Here is a 22,365-nt window from a genome sequence, read left to right as displayed (position 1 = left end):
TACCAAATACATAGTCTTAGATAACCGAATATATCGCAGTTGCGAAACGACAACCTATAAAAGTAACGCAGGAAAGCGCAATTTGAAGGTTGCTGATAAGTTGTTGCCTGGCAACGGTGCACAGTAGCCGTTCGCTATGCCTGGTTGATTGTCAGCTCCAAATATCTTAACTTCCCCGTAAAGACTGCACAGAAATTCATCTCCGTTTGTATTCTGCCCTTCTTGTTATTGTTGGATTCCACAGTATCTGAGAATTTAATTGGCGTATTGATGAACCGGTTGAAAAGACGGATACACAGAATCGAACTGTAAATATAATTGGGTTAAAAGACCGGATGGTATATTACTGACAAGATGGGTTCATTTATCAAATGAAGTTTTCCCTTTACGTATTTAATCGGTTATGATGGTGAAAAAATGAAATAAGGAAAATCATCTCAGGGTTCTTTATTAACGCTCAATTTGGCTATTATTACGAGATTCCAGTATGGAGCGTGCAATAAATAAGACTGCATTTGAAGCTATCATAAAACATTCAACAAGCTGTTCTTATCATATGGCCTAGGAAACAAACTTTTTTGCCATATTTCTGTAGTTTCAAACATGTGATAATCTGCGTAACAGACGTTCCCGTACGAGTTTTCCGCATTCTCGCTGCGCGGAATTAAGGGCGGGAATTTCTCAATTGGCAAACTTCTCTGGGCGAGAAGTTTAAATGAATTGTGTGATTTTGTTGTCTCTCGCATAATTTTGGTCAATACTCGTGCAATCAGAATGCAGAAAGCCCTTCGCTGGCGAGTACAAAAGCAAGTGTCGCGAGAACCCCCTAACTTTATTGTGGAGCACTCTTCAGCCCCGCCTTACGGTCAGGTCACCTCGTCATTACAGCCACCTTTTTTTGTCCCCGCGAAACGCTCATACATATTTTTTTATAAGAAAACCCAACCTGTACAATCCTTTACAATTTTCACTCGCACTAGTTATGTTTATCTTTGCAATGCAAATATTGTAGGAACTGACTGAAGTTTCAAGTTTTTTAAAATTATATCTGCATTCCAAATGCTTATTAAAGAACAGTTGTTTAGAAGTGCAATTGTGATATTTCCGTTACTTCTGTTAAGACGTTACTCAGTTTAGATCAGCCATGAAATTTGACCCCACCGCCCTAATAGGGCTAAATTTTCGTGGTCCGTTGTGACCGTATTGACGGGGTTCCAGTGTACATTCATCAAATAATGCAGTCTCTTTTTTAATTCATTGTACTTTTAAAACAAAATCAGCACAGAAATTACAAAATTGCGTGACTTTGACTTTGTCATATATATATTTTACCTTGAGTTTGACGCGCTCCGCTCGCGAGATGACATGAGTCACGCAAGTTTTTGTTTTGGCTTTTCGCTCCTCTGCGGGGTAGAAAAAAAAGTTTTACAATGAAACGTGAGGACGTTGAGAATAAAGGAAAAAAAAAATAAACCTTGCCTCAACCTGGTCTGGACACTGCAATATAGCAGAGAGTGAGGTGACTTGTCTCAACTCTTTTGTCTCATGGGGGTATAACGATCATAATCAATTAGCAAGATACCCAGGGCAAGGAAACTTTTCCGTGTCACGTGAGGACTGGACTGCTATTGTTGACGTCAATCTAAATTGCTCCGAACCCAAGACTAGCTGATGCTACAAGGTATGCTGTTTTCTTTCTCGCCTTTCACTTGATCTTATTCTTCTTTCAAAAACGTTAAACTGGTACGGAGGTTGTGGGAAGACAGATTCTAACAGCCAGGGCATGTATGCATTAGGCGGTATGATTATGCCACCGGTCCCGGACAAATAGTCACTAAGTCAGAGTACAAGCCACCACATAGCTGAGTTCGGTCACCGATCAGAAGGGAGACAACAATTTTAGGTGAAGCTTTAAAACCGCTAGCAAAAAAAATGAAATCGCAGACCCTGTCTCCGCTGAATTGTTAACGATGTAGGCATGTCCGTACAAGATCGAGAAACAATGATGGATGCCGGGGATGTAACATACACTCATCTCAGCAAGTGTCGCTAACATATATTCTAGCATGGCTTCGTGGACAATTATCTAATGGATAGGCAGATATTCTATTATTTAAAGATAATTTAATACTTGGTAAGAACACTTTGTTATGGGATAAATGCCGCATTCATTAAAGCGATGTTTACTTTTTACAGAAATTGACGTGATTTGTCTTACATGAATGTAAATAACAGATCAGACGTTTTGCTTAGAAAGACATTAGGTGGCGTGACGCCAAAAAAAACCTACTCTGGTTATGTTTCATCGATAAAGGATATACTTTATAAATCATAACAGAAATTACTGCTGGCGTACCTGTGAGAGTAATCCTCGTATTGATGTTCGCTTTATTACTCACGTCTCCTGGTAACAGTAAGTTGCTCAGGTACCGAATTGCTTAAAAGTTCAAACTTTGAACTACAGCACAAAGTTAGATTTTTAACTAATACGGCTCCAAGGACGTCTAGAATAGGCAAAACGAATAGCTCTGTAGGATTTGCCTAGAGCACCCGGTGAGGGTGTTTTGACGACTTAATCCCGACTACTTTGTTCAATTACGAGTGCGAAAGTTTTAAATATCAACGACATGTTGAACTCAAGTGGGTAACAAATATATAAGTCTCGGGTCATTGTGGACGATTTCACTTTGTGATTTCCAGTTCCAGTGACCCAAATCGCATTTTTCAGAAGAAAAGGCAAATAGCTGTTCCCATTTTAACTCTCTCAGGCCCCTCTCACACGTATTACACTGGGAACAGACTCCTCGGTGGGAGATACGTGCGACCCCTCCCGCCCTTCTCCCGCATCTCTCTTCTTTCGTGTTCATGTTTCCCCGTCGAACCCCCGATCTAAGAGCCTGATTGCAGGCTAACAGGTGATGATCAACTTGGTCCTCCTCTATAGGTATACACAAAGCCATGGATTATATAATTTAGCATTTTGCAAGGCGCCTTCTTGAATCCAGATCTTTTAAGATTCCTCAAAAGGAATCTCTTTAAGTTAAGACAGCTGCATTGTAACGGTTAAGGTAGGAGTTGGGTTTGGACGGAGAGGAGGGGAACAAATGGCAACTACGGAGAGATTCCCGTGACACTGTAGCTTTTAGAACGTTATGACTTCTTCGTGAAAAGGGACTACTTACTGGTGGCCTGCCGTGGACGTTAATTTGTTCAGTTAGTTCGCTAAAAAGGAGCACTGATCATACGTTTGTTAGTAATGTATGTCGAGAAAACGGGATTATCTCTTCCCCTGTGACAGCAATTGTGGCTGCTTCGAGTGAAACATTGCTTTTTATATCTTTTTACTCTTGCAGATGCCATTAACGACCAACGTTACATTTTGGAGGAAGTACTTCACAGTAGAAGTGGTAGTATTTCTTTATTTCTATGGGTTTCTCATGTATCTCCCAATTGGTGGAATTTACGTATACCAAAGAGTCAGTGATATGAAAGGATTCCCATACCAGAATATCAGTCAGGAAGCTGAAGAAAGTGGTTGCGGAGGAGAGCACCTGGGGGAAAATTCTACTCTATGGGAACTGGAACAAGAGGTCTGTCACAATTGAAGATACCATTTTTTCACGAGATTTCCTTCTTAATTTCCTTTTGAAAGGTGCCAGAAGGTTATAGTTTCTGAAGAAAGTTAATGTTCGCATTCTTGTCTGCATGTCTGTTTGCTTGGATGCTTGCTTGCATGTTTACATGTTTGATTATCTGGTTGCTTGCTTGCATGCTTGCTTGTTGCATACTCCCTTGAATACATGCATTCATGCTCGCTTGTATGTATGCCTGCTCGCATGCTTGCATAATCGTTTGCATGTTTGCTCGCATGCTTCAATGCTCGCTTGCATGATTGGTTGTTGCATAATCGCTTTCATGCTTGCATGCTTCAATGCCTACATGCTTGCTTGTATTTTTCAATGCACGCTTCTATGCTCGCTCGCATGCTTCAGTAATTGCTCGCATTTGGATATTATGCTGTTCATCATAGCGAATAGAAAACCTGTCTGTGGATCTTAAATGAAACGTAAGTTCGAGATTTCTCGTTTCTCCCCAGGTGCAAACGCTATCCTCCCAGATTGGCGTGGTTTACAATCTTCTTATTTCCATTCCTTCCCTTTTCGTGGCGCCCCTGTGGGGCCCGTGGACAGATAAAGGTGGTAAAAGAAAACCTGCTTTACTAGTTGCCATAATAGGAGCCGGCTTAGAGATGGCCACTGTCTTATTGGTGATGTACTTCGACTTGTCTTTGTATTTTCTGTACGTATCCGCGGCTATTAGCGGTTTCTCAGGATTTGCCGTAGTTTTGATGGTTGGTGCCACGTCGTACATAGCAGATATTTCGACCAAGGAGGAACGAGCGTTTCGAATAGGTGAGAATATTTATGATAGGTCTAAGACGTAGGATATGATATTATTTTTATATTACGTTATGGGGGACAAGGTTTCCTCTTTTGATGGTTAGTGCAGTGGACTTGAAATGAAGTGGTCCGAAAAAGATTGTGGAGAAGGTGCCATGTAATAAACAACCGATCGATATACTCCTGTAATAATAATAACAATAACAATAATAATAATAATAATAATAATAATAATAATAATAATAAGACTTTATTTAAGGAGGGTAAACATTTAATAGCCAAAGGTTAATAAACTTGTGGTCCTCGCAAAATAAAATTACAAGCCTAGTTAAAAATGAACAATAGTATGAATACAAATATACGATATAATAAAAGTTAAAAACGTAAAATCATGAGAGTCCCGAATAGCTGAATTACAATAATATTAAAAACTTCCTTAAATATAGATATAAATAGATATCAAAGCTAAATCCTAAACTGGTCTAAAGGTTGCTGCGCTGCGAAGATCGTTTTAAATTAATTAAATGAGTTTTTAACCACTTAACCGAGTCTAATTTTCTGGTATATAGAGGCACATTATTTCAAAGTCATGCTGCTGATACAGCAAAAGAACGGCCCCAGTCTCACGCTTGTAACCGAAACGGGAGTAGTGCCAGGCAGATGGGCCCATGGCCTTGACAGCACACTATATCCACAGTGTAATGATTCTGTTACTTAATTTCTATTGCTAATTTAAAGTACAATTTGCAAATTAAATTTGGATAATATCTGGACCAATTAAATTGCACCGAGCTTGATTCTGTATTCAGTTGCCGTTGTAAACTTTTCTGTCTTTCTTTCTTTTTTTTTTTTTTTTTGCAACTTGATAGCGGTGTTGTTCCTGGCAATCTTCTTTGCTGCAGTAATAAGTCAACTGACCAGCGGTCTCTGGATAGTGCACGTGGGATTCATTCCTTCCGCCTGGTTTATAGTGGGCTGCTATGTTCTCTCAGGGATCTGGGCGCTATTCTGCGTCCGGGAAATTCCCAGACCGACCAACAACGACACTGCTGTTCGCTTTTTCAGTCTTGAAAATATCAAAAGTTTTTTTAAACTCTTTCGAAAACGAAGAGATGTTGGACGAAGGAACCTTGTGTTGCTGATGCTTTGTGGTGGCTTTACTTTCTTAACAACGGTCGGTATCGACGGTGTTAAGTCGCTCTATATTTTGAAGAGTCCCCTTTGTTGGAGCCCAACTCTCGTGGGATATTACTACGCATTTCAAGCGTTTGTTCACGGTGTTGGAAGCGTGATTGGCATCCCTCTCTTTGGAAGCTGCTTCAAGGAGTTGAATGTTGCTCGTGTGGGTATGATTACTATCATCCTGGCTTCCATTATTTTGGCGTTCTCCAATAATACGTGGATGGTATTTGTTGGTAAGTGTGCCATGAGCTAAGGTGACAATCTGGCTTGTTGGTCTTCAATTCAGTTTATAACCCAGCACAACTGCGATTTTACGCCAGTATTAAAAGAAAAGAAAAAAGGAAAAATAAAGGAAAACCTGAACTAACCCAGAGCATTCCATCCGATCCATCCAAGAGGGAGGGTGTAAAAATACCATTCACGCCAAGGAAACCGGAGATAGTTAACAACTGTGAAGCCACTAGGCTCGAACGTAGAATTTCTAGTTGAGCAAACTACAATGAATATATTTAAATGATCCTTAGCTCTTCTTTATGATCGATCGATTGACCCAATGGTCGATTGACTGCGTCGTTTTGAATTACTATAAACTCTACTGGGTCTCGTTCACACTGACTGCAGGTTTATGTGTATATCTACAGAAGCAGAAAACTAGAAATAGTATATATCCTCCTAGAGTTGGATCTTGATTCAGATTTTGTTTCCACATGGTCCCATGGTCCCATGGTCAAAATGTTCTACCTGAAATTAACTGACGAAGCCATTCTCGTGGCTTGCCACTTACCACTGACTCTAATCACAAACTGAACGAACACTTTTTACCTCCCTCATAGCGGGCGCAGTTGGTGTCTTCAGTTCTGTCTGCGATCCAGTTTTAATGGGAGGAATGTCAAGGATAGTGGCGGAGGACGAACAAGGTACACATAGCAACTGTCAGCAAATAATGTTGCCTTTAACAATGGTGTTTTAAAACTTCAATTTCCACGAAACATGCATCTGACACATGAAGGGTACATTTGCACCTTTCCAAGTGTGCGCGAAACTTGAAACTGACTAGTTCGGATTATTCGGGGACCACCCCAATGAAAACTGAACGCAAAGAAAAAAGAAAAACGAAAAGTGCCAAATAAGACAATGGGCTATGAAAACAAAATAAAACATAAATACGATCTGAAAGAAAAAGTGTAGTGACTTTTTCCACGTAATTGATCAAATGCATGCTGTCTTTATCGTAACAGTCCACTTAATTAGGGTTCCTTAATTGTAAGCGTTGCGTTACTTATCGGCTGAAACATTACTATAGGAGGACGGTTTATTACTCACATTACGTATACCCATTTATCTTCCAGGCGCCTTGTTTTCAGCTTACAATATGGTTACCGCAGTGACGCAACTCGTTGGAGCCGTGCTGTTTAACCTTGTGTACCAGGCGACACTCGGACTGACATTCCAAGGCTCTGTGTTTATTTTGTGTGCCGCTTTGGTACTCATTCCCTTTGCGCTCGTCAGGTAGGCGCGCGCGCGATCGCTGATCACTTCCTAGTAAAAACTACCAGTCCAGTTCGCCAAGGACATTTCGTGTCAATAACTAACTTCTGCTCGTAGATTATCATACCAAAACAACAGGTAACCCAGCCATGATCGAGAAAAACAGCATCCCGGGAGCAGTATCTCCTTTTAATATTAAAATATTATGTAAATTTTAGTTCAGCGCTGGCTTGACAGCTTCATTCACTTAAATTTTTTAAAACTGGATACACTTAAATTAGTTCAGATAATTTTTTTGATCATAATTCCGGCATCCCTTGTCAATGACTTTCTCAGTTTCTTTTCGAACACTATTCCCGTGTAATCAAATATTCATCACTTGTGTTGTTTTTCATCAGTTTCATAATGCTACCGCCCGTTGTGGAGGAGGACAAGAAAGAAGATGGCCTTGAACTGGGTCAGAAGCAAACCCAAGACGTATCGAGAGAAAACATTCGATTATAGAAATACCGCTCTGTGAATATAAACCACAGAAAATCAACTTAAACACTGAAAATGCACTGGCATGCACTATTAAACTGTAATAATATATAGATTTAGCCAGACCTAAAAGCGGAGTTTCTGGGTCGGCTTGTGGAAAGCCCAATTAAGCTAACCCAGGATAAGCGAGAATTTTGATTTGAGTTTTGTGTTTTTGCGGGAAGGTTCTCTGTATATTGTTTGGCCTTCTGTTTTGAGTTTGAATAATCTGACTACACAAAAAGTAGTGAAAAACATTTTGTACAAGAAAACTTTATTCTTCGGTTAACTTTTAATCCTGGGTTAGCGTTAACCGGCTTCCGAACAACCCGGCTCTGATAACAACAAGTTAACCTGACATGAGCCCGCGATCCAATCGAAAATCAGCACTAAAATGAGCTCTAAACTTTAGCTTGCGATATGGTCACGTGATACTGGTCAGCGGACACCTCGTTTTGACAGGCGTCAATTGACCATAACATGGATGTCCAATATCAAAGAAGGACGCTGTAAACAAGGCTGCATGTCTCAGTCACTATTGGCTGGAGTACGGCCGCCATCTTGAGCGCCTCCGTCGTCGTCATCACCGTGGTCGTCGTCGTGCGTACGTCGTGCCCCTACGAGCAATACCACTAGCCATGATAACCATGAGAAAATCAGCTCATGGGTTTCCTTTTTTTCCGATATGAGTATGGGGCTCCGCTTGGCGGCCCGCCGGAGCTCCGCTATAAAGTAGTTCACATTTTATCCAAAACTATTTATAGTTAACGGCATTAATTACTAAAAAGACCACTAAAGTTAACGTAATATACGTGCGCGTAAAACACGTGAATGAAATTTAGAATGTAATTTAAAATGTAGCAAGTTCAGAAGTAATTATTTTAAAATTCTATTTGATGTTAAGTAATTCTATGTGGAAGATAGAGGAAGCAGGTGGCGGATAGCTTTCTTGCTGCATGTCAACCACTAGCTTGCTTCACAATCTTCGAAGTTCTTTGTTAATATAAAACAAAACAAAACCATCAGGGTTGATCAGATGGATTAGTTGAGCTGGGAAACGGAAGTGTTGATAAATTCTTAGCAATTTGATCATTGGGTTTCCCTTTACCTATGGGATAAAATGTATTTTATTTCTCTGTTTTTTGTTATGCCCGGTTGTATCGCTGTGAGGGCCGTGTCGAGGAAGAGGGTGATTTACTGAATTGTTTCTTATGAACTTGATTCACTTCGTTATTTGTAAATAACAGGTTATTAATTTTGTAATTAACAAGTTCATAATCGGCGATGAAGATGAAACAACAACAACAACAAAAAAAGAATAAAAAAATTTTCTTCCTGGGAAGAATGCAAGTTGAAAGATCACGAACGAGGTCAGACATATCACAGTCGCCAAGTTTATAAAGAAACAAATTTGAGATTTTAAAATCTCAGAGTTCTTTATTAACGGTCAATTTGCTATTTAGTTTGATGTAATAATTGAGAATGCAACTTGAAGTTACCGTAACACATTAAAAAAAAAAAAAACTGTTCTTCTCATTTGGTCTTTGAAACACACTTTTTTTTTTCACTTTTGTGCAGTTTCTACATTTGATAAACAAACATGCAAAACACTCACGAATTGCCGCATACTTAGATTTGTCAACAGTTTATCCTGGGTCTTGCAACATCATTACAGCTAGCTCAGAACAGTCGTCATTCTTAATACTTGGAATGCACTCCCCAAGACGCTGACCAATGGGATAGCTTAATGCCTTGAACACGTGCCACGCAAACGCAAGACGGTTACGCAAATGCTTGATTGGGGTCATAAAAGAGCCAAACGATATTTCGGAAAGTGTCGACAGCTCAAAGACAGCAAAGTATATAAACGGCGGTAATACCGAACCATATACAGAGTGATACAGTGAAAGATTGGACTTCCTATAACATACAGCTGTAAGTATCGACAGAAACACTTATACTGAAGACGAATTCTCAAGATCATTTCCAATTTGCATCTGTTATGTTGCAGTTCATTACGGTAAAAACAACAGAGTTCTTCTGCAAGAGAAACATCACAGTCATACAGCCGGAAAAACACACAAATGGGACAAAGAAGAACTGGAATTTCGCCCAACAGCATACAAAAAATCAACGCTGTGGTAATGGGCAAAGACGGAGTTGGAAAATCTGGTGCGTGTATCTGTTGACTAATAGACTGTTATTTTAATATTGATGTCTCGAATTCTGGTGAAATGAAAATGTAAATTCAGGTTTAAGTTAATTTGCCCTGGTGCATTCAGTGAAGACGCGCCGGAACAGCTTATCATGTAGACTGAAGTCGCGAACTCTTTTTCTAATGGGATCCGTGTGCAGCTCCTTAAAAACGCACATCCACCAGATTTCGCGAAACACTAGCTGGCTCAGTGATTCACGTAAGAGGTCTAGCAAAGCCAGAACCAGAGTCGCCCGTCTTTATTTAGCAATCTTTCTTCTCTGAGCAGCGGCTTTTTTTCGGCGGATTGTGATCGAAAGTGTGATCCTTATCAATGTCAATGTAGGACATGTTCAGAGCAACGTTTCGATTCACGATTTGTTTCCTATTTATACCGACGATATAGAAACTTAACACAAGCTGACATCTGAAACATTAGTAGTACCTATAACCTGTGTGCTTCAGCCGGCTCGAAAGCGACCGATTAACAGGTGCTGCGAGCTGCTGCAGGTCATACCCACAACAGCTTCTCTTTCAGCAATCCTAAGCCATTAGTATGCTACGCAAAACAAACGGCTACGTTTAGATTCAGTCCATGATTGTGTACACTTTGAATAAATATGTTGTTTTTATTTTAGCAAGCACCGCGCCACATGAAAACTGTTACCGACTGAAAGCGCTCGCTTGGCCTTACTAATCGAATTTTGATTACACATATTCAGTTAACATTTTTCCTATAACCTCTTTTTATTTTTAGCTTTGACGGTTCGACTTCTCACCAAAAGATTCATCGGCGAGTATGATAGGTCTCTCGGTAAGTTTTTACTGTAAAGAAATGCGAGCAACGTAGATTGGTTTTAACTTACATAAACTGGTAAGTGATTTGGATTATACGCGTATCAAGTTCAAACAGACATGACGGCATTTTCTAATTTCATCGGTTTTAGTACCTTAAGAAAGAACAGAAATTAATTGTTTCGAGTGATATGATGAGCTGAGAACTTGAGTAATGCCTCAGTACTTGTCGACACAAACGATCAGTCGTCTGTAGCCTTAGGATCCCCAGAGGGGGGGGGGGGGTACTCCCTTATAAGTGCTATATAGGGGTGTGCGGCCCCAAAGGGTATGGTTTTTCAGCCGTTTTAGTCATAAATAGCTGAGGGTATCGATTTTAGCTGATTTTAGCCGTTTTGGTGATAAATAGGGTATGGATTTTGCTCTCTAGCCTTGATATGGGTATGTTTTTAAGAAGAAGTCACTTTTTCGTCATTATCGAAAAGAAAATCAACAAAAGCCCTTCACAAATTATGGAGTACGGTAATTTAACATTGGTCTGAACAAGAGAACTAATTGTAACGCAGATCTGAAACAGGGAGTTGATTTAAGGGTCAGGTCATAAATAGGATTTCGAATTTATGGTCGGGTGATAAATAGAGTAGGGAATATCGCAGATTTTGGTCATAAATAGGGAAGCGGGCTGCACACCCCCGCCCAATTTTTACGGGTGTACCCCCCGGGGTAGGATCCCTTAGGAATGCATTGCCATGCTGGGAAGCTGCAGACTCAACTGTGAAGTCTAGTATATTACTGTACGATTTAACAAAGGTTTTCGCTTTGGGAAGGTTCTCTTGTTTTGTTATGCCTTTAACGAGGGCAACAGATGGCAGTTCAGTGACCTTGCAATTTTGCGATCACCTCGGTGAACAGGTTAAACATTCTACAAGTGACGTTATTTCATAACATTATTTTGTTTCACTTGCATCACGCATGAGGAAAAACCACAACAGTCTCCTTTCTTTACATCTGTTTCCCTTTCTTAACGCAAGGTATGAGATTTTGCACCTAGAGTGGCACATACTAAAAGGTCTGTTAATTAGTTGATGATCGTTTCGTTTTTTTATTCCTTACTTTCGCCTGTAAAAAAAACCTCATTGAAATGTCTCAGTTGACAGCAGGGCTTTTAGCTCTCATGTTCGTGGGATCAGTCACTGCAAAATCAGACTTTTGAGAGCATCAAACGTGGATAAATAGACTAGTCAGTTAAATGCAAAGGATAATTCGATGTAATTTCTAACTGTAATTCTATTTTCATGACGACTAAGTGAGATCAATGCTTAATCCAGTTATTAAACATTCTTGATTAAATGAGATCAATTCTTGATTCAGTCATTAAACATTCTTGACAATAGTTGACGATGGTTTCCCTCAGAAGTAAGGCCGTCTTTTCATTGATTTACTGAGCCACTATAGCTGAACTAGAGTCTATTTAGATAGTGGCAAATCATTAATTTTCCTTGTGCAGTAATTTTCAATGGTTTTGACTACTATCTACTACTTGCGGGCGGAAAAGCTTATTTTCAATGCAAGTAGCCGCCGCTCATCTCTCGTCTTTACAACGCGCCCGTAGGCAGTAGGCGTCCTTTTAACGATAAGAAGTGAAGTGGGCTACGAACTAGTGGGATCAGTTACTGGGTTGCGTGAGACAACAGAACAAAAACAAAGCAGGTTATTTTCACCTCTCGAATAAGCTTTCGTAAAATGATCTTCTTGTCCTGCGGCTACGGCGAAACTGTCGCAGTTTGTCTCTAGTTTTAACAAAACAAAGCAATTCAATTTTACTAATGTAGATGACGCAAACGTCAAATGGGGCTAAATTAGCTATCGATAACGCGAAAAGCGGCGAAACAAAAAGACTGACACAAGTTAGCCTGCGAGCAGGCTCTTTGCGTGGCAACTGCTCTCTTTCCCCGCGAAGAGCCCGCGGAGAGTCTGCTCGCAGGCCAACACAAGGTTACACGTGCTCCAACAATTTCAGTGATATAATGACAGCTACAGACGCACAAGTACATGGTTTAATGTAGGGGGCGTGCTATACATGCACATGTAATGCAAGATAATTTAATTCCCGTTTCCCGCGGAGCGGAGCTGCGCAATTTCCCTCACAAGACAAGATATTTCCCCTTCCGTCGCCGACGAGAGATCTCGCGGACGAGATTACGAAACTCTGTGATAACAAGTAATCTGTACAACACCTTGTGTTAATATGCACATTACTCGTGTAGGTGTTGTCCCGGTGTTGTACATACTGAGAGAAGTTTGAGAAGAACGCTTCAGGGACCCTGTCGCTCTATCTTCTGTCAATGCACGTTTACTTGAAAGCAAAGATGCATACTTATTTCACGCTAACCCTTATGGAGGAGGGTTTAAGTTTATCTAAGACTTCTCAATTATTTCCTAAAAGATTTGCCGGCATTATCTCCTTTGGAACCAAGAGACCATGATCTCTCATTTTCTCTTGTTGGAACATAACACACCAAATACATACCTTTCTGGATCAAGGAGATAGACTAGTTGATAAGGACTCGTTCAGAAATAATAGAATTACACAGTTGGGCGCCACATGTTCCTTGCGTGTGTAGTTGTTTCCCAATTGGGCAGCAAAAGATCCCGTACACAATGTAATTTTAAGTGTGCTTCTTTTCAATTCAGAATCAATCTACAGACATTACTTTGAAGTGGAAGGCGATCACATTTCACTGGACATCATGGACACTGCGGGAGAGGTACAATACAGATTCACAGTATCGAAAAGAATCTGCAGATTTCCTCTGGTTGAGTGGGAGTGACATAGTTTACTTGCAATAAAACCGCGAATTTTGTAAAGTCAACAAAACTGGCGTCATTCTCTGAAATACCGATCGAACAGGCGAAGCTGATTGGGTAAAAGCATCAACTAATCAAATCAAGGCTGTTCCTATGGGAACAAAAATAATCAAAGTTTCTGAAATGGAGCGTTTTCACAGAGGTTACTTAGGCTATACTGGTTTTTCAAAATAGGAGTGCTCTGTACCTGAGTTCTGAGTTCAAACTAAATTCTCGCTTGGAGGGGAGGAAACATATAAATCATATTTTGTTTTGAATTAATAGTCCACGATACTTAGCTCTTATTAACCGAGCAGGAGGTCTGTATGGGAGAATCTTGACCTCGGTCGTGTGTACAGACCTCACTGCGTTCGGTCTGTACTCACGACCTCGGTCAAGATTCTCCCATACAGACCTCCTGCTCGGTTAATAAGATGTTTATTATATGGCAAAGAAGAAAACTTAAATTCGTTTAATGTAACTGGTTTGTACTAGCTGACATTTTGCTTGCGAATGGCGATGAGCTTAACTTAAACCTACCGAAATTTGCTCGTCCTCTCTACTTTTTTTGTCATCAGGCTTTTTGGCACTTCCATAAATGATTGAGAAGAAAATAAAAGAAAATGGCGAAAATTGTTGTATTTTAGTTTGCTACTTTTTCAACGCAAAATGAAACCGGTCTAGATGCCGGTCTAGATGGGAAAATCTAGACCGCGGTCAATATCGATTTCAGCCAATCAAATTCGTGAATCCGGTAGTTCCCAGTCCTTGTGAGACACAGCCATATAATAAAAGAGATTATCATATTCCCTTGCACGACCTCATAACACAAGTAACCAATCGATAGTAGATCTGAGTAATTTCTTTGTTTATTTATCTCGTTTCGTTCGCCCGTTTTCCAACATGTGAGCTTAGAAAACGTTTTAGTTTATAATGGTTAACTTCATTTCTCGCGAGATGAATTTTGTGAATTTGGTATAAACCTGACACTGCTGAAAATTAAATCCCTATATTAAGTCTATCAATTTAAACTATTTGCATTTGACAGAACACGGAAGAAAAACTCAGCCAGTGCTCCTGCTTTGGAAATCTGTTTCTGGTACTTTTCTCTATCACCGACATCTCCTCAGTAAAGGAAGCTGAACGACTTGGAGAATTCATAAAGACGACAAAAACCAGCGGAGAGTATAGTGTCGTTGTGGTCGGAACAAAACGAGACTTACGCGCATACCGAGAAGTTTCTGAAGAGGAGGGAATCATACTTGCCAATAAACTACAAGCAGCCTATCGGGAGATTTCCAGTGCGGAAGGATACGCAGAAGCACAACAGCTTTTTCAAGATTCAATCCTGGCTCATTTGCAGTCAAGATTCACTGATAGAGACAAGCAGAGAAACGGATTAGGACTAAAAAAGCTCAAGGAAGGTCTTCGTGTACGGACCAAGTCACTGTATAGGAAACGGGGCATGACATTCTAGGGCGAAACGCAAAACGCTGACTTGTAAATATCGCAGTTTTACATTAGAAACCATGGCTGACTAGACCCTAAACAAGGACAATCTAAACCTGATATAGAGAGAAACTACAGCCTCTAAAAGGGAAATTATTTTAAAGCAGACAGAAGTACGCAAGCATACTATAAGAAGATTATCAAAGACTTTATTTCCAGACGGAGGCTTCTGTCGTAAATACATTTATATAAATTTTATCATCTACACACGAAAATAAAATAATATTTGCGATGCGGTAATATAATAAATTTACAATATCAAAGTAGACAAAGATATAGTTTGTACTTCTAATTTTGTAAAACATGACTCCGGTCCAGTTCTTTCTCAACTTAAGCGTTGTGATCAGCAATTTAGCATTATTTCTCACAATTGTGCCGTCGCAAATTTTCTTCATTATTAATTCGCTAATTTTAGCTTCGTTTATGATATCTTCTTCCCTTCGGCGTCGCTATTATTGTTGTCATTAATTTCAAAAGCTACCTGTTGACGTCACTGAATTCCTGTGGTTTTTCTCCTCTTGAGCCAAATCCTCTTGACTAGAAGACTTTCCTCTAGGCTGCCTAGGAGACTCCGGGATGGAATCAACGTCACTAAATGAACTGCTTCTCATCGATCTCGGCCTCTCACGATCAGCCGTTGTAACCTCGTGGTTGAACGACCTCTTACGGAAAGACTTGGCAGTTTCCACGAGTCCTTCCTTGACCCTCGTCAAGGGAGATGATTTGTTCTTATTAAGGCATCGCTGAAGCGATTCATAGAGCAGCTCCTGGGTCTCCAAATAACCTTCAGAGTTTGACACCTGATAAAATTCGCAGTTTAAATCTTTAGCTAAGAGCCTTCCTTCCTTTTCTTCGACTTCTCTCAAGTGTTCGAGGTCACATTTCGTTGCCACTATCATCACAGTGGCGCCGGAAGTCAGTGATTTGTCCTGTAAGATGTAGCGAGCCACAAGTGACGCCTCTTCAAAAGACGTACGATCGGTTGTCGAGTACAACACAAAGAAGAGCTCTGCGAAAGAAATGCAATTTTGCATTTTCTCTGTGGAATTCTGCGAAAACAACAAAAAAAGATGGTTGCACCAGTTTATCTAAAATGTTCGCACCCTGTTGCATACGTTCTCGAGAACAACACAAAGTTGACTGGGTAGAAAACTTTAATTCTTGTTGGAACTTAGCCTGAAGTGCAGGCGTATTTTGGGCGCACAAGTGCACATTTTCGTATTTGGCCCCACCTACCACCCACCTCTGTCCCAACCCTCTACCGGTCAAGCATCCAATCACCATCGAAGATGGCGGAATTGAAAACCTCGTTTATCGAGCGTTCCGTTCCAAAATGACGCCGACACTGCAGACTAGTTAGAACTGATTAACTTATTTCATAGACTGCTTAAACGACTCGAAGTTTCTTGGTGAAATTCATTTACTTATTTGTAATGTCTAACTATTGCCAAAATTTTCTGGCAAGCGTGGTTTCGACCCCTTATCTAAAAACATCGCTCTTTAGCACTGTTATCCCACTGATGGTAACCAACGTGGTACTTCAGCCCGAAAGTGGCGCGCCATGGATCCTATCAGTTTCCCATTTAAGGTTTGCCACTTGATAGAGTTTTGGCGGGAAACGAGGGAAAGTTATTCAAAGCTTTTGCAATACCACGAAACACAGCGACTCGGGAGAGAATGTGAATGCACGAAGTGGCATTGAAGTTTTGAAAACCCCGCCCAAAACTTGAAGCTTACTTGCGTCAAAAGGCGGTTGTGTAAACTGAAAAAAGTCATCTCAGTTTCGGGATGCCTCATTGCAGACCACAAGAGAAAAGACGGCATACCGCATCTCTTGTAAGGACCGAATTAAGAATTATTCATTTGGATTAATTCCTACTATTATGAGCGACAGTCAACAGACGTATTTTCGTATCTAAACGAATCTTTGACTCTTTTGCTTACTCTTGACTCACATGAGAGGTTAACAGAAGGAAGAAGGCGGGCGGGAAAATAGTATTTGGCGTCTCACTCTCTTATCCATCTTTGTTAACCCTTTGAATACTAAAACAGTTCGCCAAATAATACCGTTTTTTACCGTTTAGTCAGGTTTTTTGGCTACCACGACGCTAAATAAGCCTAAGTTTTGCTAAGATAGCTTTTCTTTTTACCAAAAGGAGAGATTTTTTGAGGATTACGTACAAAATTGAGCAATATTTCAATTCCGGGCGTGCGCATAAGCCTAAATTTGGACTTTTTTTTTTGCCATTACTCGTTCTCAATTTTGTTTGTTACCCCTTTCCTTTCTTTTTTTCTCGGCCCTTTTACTCTGGCTACCTTTTGCGTTGCATGTTCTCTCTGGCTGCCCTGAAAAGTTGGATATTAACTACGGGCGAGGTCCAGACCTTGATCAATCATGGGCATTGTGGACCATTTTACCACCGTTTTTGCACCAAAACTGATAACGTTGTTTTTCGATTCGCGACGTTGGAATGTTGTCGATATCTAAACCTGACCATTGTGCGAAAAGGCCCATCCTAGCTCTACCATCTGCTTATCAAGATGACGTCGCAAGTGGTACAAAGAGCACGACCATTAAGTGGTCGTATATGGCCACTTGGGCGTCAAAGGGTTAATGTCGGCACGTTTATGAGGAAATATCAACGAACTCGAATTCGAAATCTGTATCTTATAACTGACAGCAATAACAAAATCAAGCATACCTTCCCAGCTGTATCCATGATATCCAATGAGACAAATTGACCATCGATTATAAGGTGATGCCGATATGTGGCCTCTGTATGGGAAAGGCGAGGGAAAAATAATAATTTATAAAGCGAAATTCTTCATTGCAGAGGAGTAAAGGGTAATTTTGTTAAGAAATCCCGCCGGATGGGAATCGATGAAGCTTTTAAAGGGTCTAGTTTTCGTAAACATACCGTAAAATGCCGCTTATAAGCCCTGGGCTTATATACAATTTCCCAAAGGGTTTTGGATGGGCTTATAAACCGAGGGGCTTATATCGGGAGGAGGGGGCGGGCTTATAAGCGGAATAAAAAAATCGTTTCAAAAGAACCACATCAGTGTTGATCGAAATACGCTTTTTCATATACCGGTTCGTAATTTTAAAAGCTTTAAAGAATCGTCATAAATCGAATTCATTTCACTCTAAATTAGAATGGAGGGGGCTTATAATTGGAGTTAGTGTTTTGCTTAAATGTTGATGGGTCTATAGCCGGACGGGCTTATAAAGGGGGGGGGGGGGGGAGGGGGGCTTATAAGCGGCAGTTTACGGTACTACCAGCCAACAGAGAAGACAAGTATAAGCAGAATGTCAATTGAGCGATAACGCTATCTGCTGGAAGAATGGAAACTGGAGAGGAGCTATATAACGCTTGGAGAGGCAAGAACGTTCATGAACATTGCCAATGATTTCGTGCAACCCTTTCGCAAGTGACAACAACAATTTGACACGCTGATTGAAAATTGAGCTGAAACCGGCCAGAGAAGAAGACAGAGGGCAGTATAAACCAGTAAAAGCTAATTTAAAACTCCGGGGGGTGGGGGTACTCCCTTATATGAGCTATATAGGTATGTGTGGCCCCAAAGGGTAGGGTTTTTCAGCCGTTTTGGTCATAAATAGGGTATCGATTTTAGCCTATTTTGACCATTTTGGTCACAAATAGGGTATGGTTTTTGCACTCTAGCCTTGATGTGGGTATGTTTTATAGAAGAAGCCACTTTTTCATCATTATCGAAAAGAAAATTAACAAAAGCCCTTCACAAATTATGTTTACGGTAATTTAACATTGGTCTGAACTAGGGAAGTTATTATAACGCAGGTCTGAAAGAGGGTTTTGATTTAATGAACAGGTCATAAATATATAGGGTATCGAATATTTGGACAGGTCATAAATAAGGTAGGGAATATCGCAGATTTTGGTCATAAATATGGTAAGGGTTTTGGGAAGCGGGCCGCACACCCCCACCCAACTTTTCTGGGAGTACCCCCCGGGGTTAAAACTTTGTCGTGTTCAGTGCAACTGGCCGCATGGATTAGCTTTATCCCCTCTCTCTATTGATGAGATGCTTGTCTACCGCTGGATGCCCTCCCCCGGGACATGATTTTTGTCAGGTTTCCCTTATGGCTAACAAATCACCAGTATCCATTAATATTACTTGATTGGGTGAGCCACTTTAGGGGTTAAGTATTTTGACCGAAAAAACCCACGAAATAACACTGCAATGATTCAATTCTGGATTTAATTTAGCGCCTTGTGTGTAGGGGTTGATCATGCCATGGGATAGCCTACGTCCTCGCCAGGAGCCTGTTTGCAGGCTAGCCATGGCAGTACTTCCTGACCAGGCACGAAATTCTCCCAATTGGTTGAGAATCTTGATTTTAGTCAGTCACTCCTGGAAGACAGGGCATATGTTTTGTCTTACCTAACGTGCTGTCATACTCCCCAATGTAACGCCTTGTCAGGAAGCGAACTGTCAGAGCTACAGGAAGCCAATGAGCAAAGAAAATCATATGAGATCACGGAGACCGTAAGCGCGCGCCATTTCTAGTATTGAGGCTGTCCCTTTGAAATGGGACAATTTTTCTATTTTTAGAACAATATTGTGCCATCGCCTGCGGCACACGCGCATGCATGCTGCGAGGATTTTTGCGGAAGTTGCAAGGGGGAAATGGCGTCCGAAATTCCCGAAATTTTTTATGCTTTTGGTCCAGAACTCAACGCATTTGTGTCTGTTGGAATTTTGCTTAAGTATTTTCGTCGTAAGCTGTTCCAGTCTGGGTAAAGTAAGACAGTGTCGAATTTAGGTATGTCCCGCTTTATATCACTGACCAAGCTGTATTCTGCTGCTTCTTTTACAAGAGCTGTACATTACTCCACTCTAAATTTCACATATGTTTAACAGCTTGTCCATCAGTAACACAGCAAAACACTACGTTGGATATATTTGGACATAGCAGAGTTTCAGGACTTCAAAGTTTCCTAGCTCCTCTTGCCACACGTTTGCGAGGATTTCGTCAGAGTCCGTCGCAACCGAAACGGTAAAAAAGTAATTGCAAGTTTGAGTTTTACCTGAATTGTAAGCAACACTGACTCGGACTTGAAAGTGCGCGCGCTGCACTATGCAAATGAGCTACTTGTACGTGTCAGACTTTCCTTTCAAACACTTTTACAAACTCGCCAAACAAGCAGAAACAATAAGAAACTATCAGAAACAGGTTTTGGTTATGATTAAGCATTGTTTGGGAAGCTCACAAAATAACTCGATACCAGAGTAAAGAGTTTTCTTACATAACTTTTCTTTCAATTACAGAACAAACGCAAAAGTTTACGCGTACAACTAGCGCGAGCAGATATTATTCATTCACAGCGTGAAATTGAAGTCTTGTTTTCGACCCTGAAAAGCTTACCTTTTCCATTAGTTCAGAGCATAAAACTACATTTAAGAGCCCTGGATTTTATTCCCTGTCTTATTCCCTGCCGTCGCTGTGAAAAATCCACTAGAGAATCTCGCAACTCTCACCATTTGATCATGCAACGTGACCACATCCACGCGAGAGCCCACGACATGTGCGTGGATCCGCGCAGATATATGTCGTCAGGGTGGCGCAATTTGTTCTAAAAATAGAAAAATTATCCCACATCATAGGTGCCCAGGAATCCCAAGACTTACGGTCTTCGTCCCCGATTATGGTTCCTGAAGAGATTAAGCCAGTTCGTTTCGCAGTTGAGTATAAATACAGTTGAAAACTAGCACAGAAAAGCAAATACTACTTCTTCATCAACAGACACTTCAAAAACGGCTATTAATCGGGCAAATACAAGATTTTCGCCGCTTTATACAAAGTTGACACTACAGAACCAGTCGGGATTCTGTAGGTCTCCCTCGGTTCATTCATCAACGAGTTTGAAATTACTCCTGAACGGCGTACAATGTATCTTCATTTTAATAGAGAGAACTGGCCTACCTCTTGTTTTAATAGTTCATTGTCTAGTATTTAAACAGCGAACAAAAAAAGTCATTTATAACATCAATAGAAACAACAAAGACCAACTCGGCGCTTTATCATTCATTTGACAATTACATCTAACCTAACCGAAGGTTTGTGAGGTAAATTAACATTTTTTTCACGAATTTGCATCGAAACGGGCCGCAATGAATGAAAGGTGGATTAACACCGTCTGTTAGTCTGTTAAGAGGTATTCAAGAGATGAACGAAAAAACATAAACAAAAAGTTAGCGACACGAATTCTTGGATAATTACGCTATCAAATAAAAAATAAGTCCATCACATGTATGACACGAGGAGAAGAATACATTTAGTAATTATATAAACTTATAAATTTGAAAGCGAGCTATGCAACAATAAGACTTTAAATCAAAACAGAAAATTTAACAGATTGTTATATTTTATGCTGCGCAAGGTCACGTTGGTTACACACGGCTGATAAAATCATATCATATTGTATCAGAAGAACTGTAGAGCAAATTTTGCATTACTAAAAGCTTATAACCCAGTCTGTTTCACGTTTGTTGATAGGTTGTTAAGCGAAATCTACATTCAGTTTGACGCTTTATCCAAGGTAGGCCACAGAAGATAGGGAAAAATACGTTGTTCCTGGAATTATCCTGTAGCCTGCATAAAACGCGCGCCTGTGTGATACGAGGACAGTCAGGTTTCAGTCCCGGTGCCAAGTGTAAAACTGCAACACTAATCATTACAATCATGAATTCGCTCCAAAATAAACTGCTCCTTGTAGGATACTTGAACTGACACAAGCAGCCATCATGCTACACAAAAGAAATGTTCAACCTACCTGATTTACCAACACCGTCCTTTCCCAGAACCACTGCACGAATAGCCTTGAGTGTATGGTGGTGAACATGGCCACTACGTCTTTTCTTCATGACACACGGAGCGGATTCTGACTCCAAAGAAAACGATTCAAGCGTTCTCGCCGGCTCGTTCAATAACAAAGCCAAAGCAAGTGCTGTCTCGAAAAGAAACCGGGAAGGTCTTGAATGTGATTACAGACACGACGGCACCCCAGCACATAATAACTCGGAAGGGCGTCTTGATCTCATGGGGTTTGGCTTTTGTTTAAAGAAATGAAATTACTGAAGCCGATCCTTTGAAAGGCCGTGGGCGCCAACCTTTCTAATTCTTAAAGAAACGGGTTTGCTGCAATGCCATGAATGGGTTTCATATGGGCTGAATTCATCCATAACAACAACTGCAACCACATTTCGGTGGAACTATGAGAAAACGTGAGACACTTTTTTGAAAGCGACGTTTTGACAAGTCACGTTTACGCCAAGGATTATCAATTCCTAGCTGTCAAAACAGATCAATCTTACCTTTTATCACCGCATCAAATGTCCATTTGATCTAATAATAATTAAAGCAATTCAAAGGAATAATTGATGTTT

General features: G+C 40.5%; 3 protein-coding genes across 5 annotated transcripts; 2 read left to right on the top strand and 1 right to left on the bottom strand.

The window, feature by feature from the left end:
• Window positions 1-1,596: 1,596 nt before the first annotated feature.
• Window positions 1,597-8,611, top strand: LOC110052524 (proton-coupled folate transporter-like). The gene is made up of 7 exons (XM_089285313.1): window positions 1,597-1,681; window positions 3,354-3,590; window positions 4,097-4,412; window positions 5,270-5,815; window positions 6,416-6,499; window positions 6,932-7,091; window positions 7,469-8,611. Exons 2-7 carry the CDS (start codon window positions 3,354-3,356, stop codon window positions 7,572-7,574), a joined length of 1,449 nt encoding a protein of 482 aa, XP_089141439.1. The 5' UTR covers window positions 1,597-1,681; the 3' UTR covers window positions 7,575-8,611.
• A 471-nt stretch (window positions 8,612-9,082) lies between these two features.
• On the top strand, window positions 9,083-15,183 carry LOC149117742 (ras-like protein family member 11A). 2 transcript variants are annotated; one of them, XM_089285336.1, is made up of 5 exons: window positions 9,083-9,524; window positions 9,601-9,761; window positions 10,541-10,597; window positions 13,273-13,346; window positions 14,474-15,183. In XM_089285336.1, the coding sequence occupies exons 2-5, from the start codon at window positions 9,674-9,676 to the stop codon at window positions 14,900-14,902; spliced, it is 648 nt and encodes a 215-aa protein (XP_089141462.1). In that variant the 5' UTR covers window positions 9,083-9,524; window positions 9,601-9,673; the 3' UTR covers window positions 14,903-15,183. The 2 variants fall into 2 exon arrangements, with proteins under 2 accessions (XP_089141462.1, XP_089141463.1); XM_089285337.1 differs by lacking the exon at window positions 9,083-9,524 and having other exon boundaries at window positions 9,537-9,761.
• LOC110052358 (ras-related and estrogen-regulated growth inhibitor-like) lies at window positions 15,062-22,217 on the bottom strand. Of its 2 annotated transcripts, XM_089285317.1 has the most exons (4): window positions 21,753-22,217; window positions 19,360-19,416; window positions 17,637-17,710; window positions 15,062-15,983 (listed from the first exon to the last, which is right to left on the bottom strand). In XM_089285317.1, exons 1-4 carry the CDS (start codon window positions 21,841-21,843, stop codon window positions 15,405-15,407), a joined length of 801 nt encoding a protein of 266 aa, XP_089141443.1. In that variant the 5' UTR covers window positions 21,844-22,217; the 3' UTR covers window positions 15,062-15,404. The 2 variants fall into 2 exon arrangements, with proteins under 2 accessions (XP_089141443.1, XP_020614134.2); XM_020758475.2 differs by lacking the exon at window positions 19,360-19,416.
• Window positions 22,218-22,365: the final 148 nt, after the last annotated feature.

Source organism: Orbicella faveolata, unplaced genomic scaffold (assembly GCF_042242905.1).
Source record: "Orbicella faveolata isolate gen_17 unplaced genomic scaffold, um_ofav_v1 contig_1, whole genome shotgun sequence".
In the NCBI taxonomy this organism is placed as follows: domain Eukaryota; kingdom Metazoa; phylum Cnidaria; class Anthozoa; order Scleractinia; family Merulinidae; genus Orbicella; species Orbicella faveolata.
The sequence above is the reverse complement of the archived record's forward strand: the minus strand, read 5'-3'. Positions and strand labels throughout refer to the sequence as shown.